The sequence below is a fragment of the Microtus ochrogaster genome, chromosome 2 (assembly GCF_000317375.1).
Source record: "Microtus ochrogaster isolate Prairie Vole_2 chromosome 2, MicOch1.0, whole genome shotgun sequence".
Classification (NCBI taxonomy): domain Eukaryota; kingdom Metazoa; phylum Chordata; class Mammalia; order Rodentia; family Cricetidae; genus Microtus; species Microtus ochrogaster.
The window spans coordinates 4461580-4462259 of NC_022010.1; the positions used below are offsets into that span (position 1 = coordinate 4461580).

Sequence of the window (680 nt, forward strand, 5' to 3'; positions counted from 1 at the left end):
CCTCTGCCCGATGATCTACTGATATGTGTTTACCCAGCCTCTGCCCGATGATCTACTGATGTGTTTACCCAGCCTCTGCCCGATGATCTACTGATGTTTGGGGTCCAAAGAGAGCTGCAAAAGGGGAAGGCATTGCACAAAGCCATACAGATACCCCTTCTACCCTCCCACATGCTATGCCCACCAGGGCAGCTCACCCCGGAACTCCTCATCAGTCAGGCGCTTCTTGTGGGTCAGTAAGAAAGAAAGCAGTCCATCCAGGTCGGCAGTGGAGCCCCGGGACACGATGTCGAAGAGGATGGGCCGGTTGAAGACTTTGAGGATGGGGGGTGGTTGGGGTGCAGGAGCCTTAGGGCTCTGTGGCTGCTTCCTAGAGGAAGGAGAAAGAAGGACACCAGGAGCTTATTCTCTGCCTGCCGTGCCTCCTCCTTACGGAGTCAGAGGCTGGGGAAGATGAAAACCAAGGGGAAGACCAAACTGAAGAACCATATAGAATGCTTTATCCGAGAAAGGGTAAGCTGGCCTACCGTGTGTTGGGTGGAAAAACAGAAGGAAAATCAGACAACCTGCTCATCCTGCTGCCCACCCATCTACCCACCCTTTCTCCCTCCATCTAACCACTTATCCATCCATCTGTCCACTCACCCCTCTACCCATCCACCACCCATCCATCCACCCAT

The 680-nt window shown here is 54.0% G+C and overlaps 1 protein-coding gene across 1 annotated transcript in view; it reads right to left on the bottom strand.

The window, feature by feature from the left end:
* The window catches only part of Trpv4 (transient receptor potential cation channel subfamily V member 4), a 38219-nt gene that overhangs the window by 20517 nt on the left and 17022 nt on the right, over window positions 1–680 (bottom strand). Inside the window, exon 3 of the mRNA XM_005344266.2 lies at window positions 198–370. Within this exon, the coding sequence (XP_005344323.1) occupies window positions 198–370 (173 nt within the window). The remainder of the gene's footprint in view (window positions 1–197; window positions 371–680) is intronic.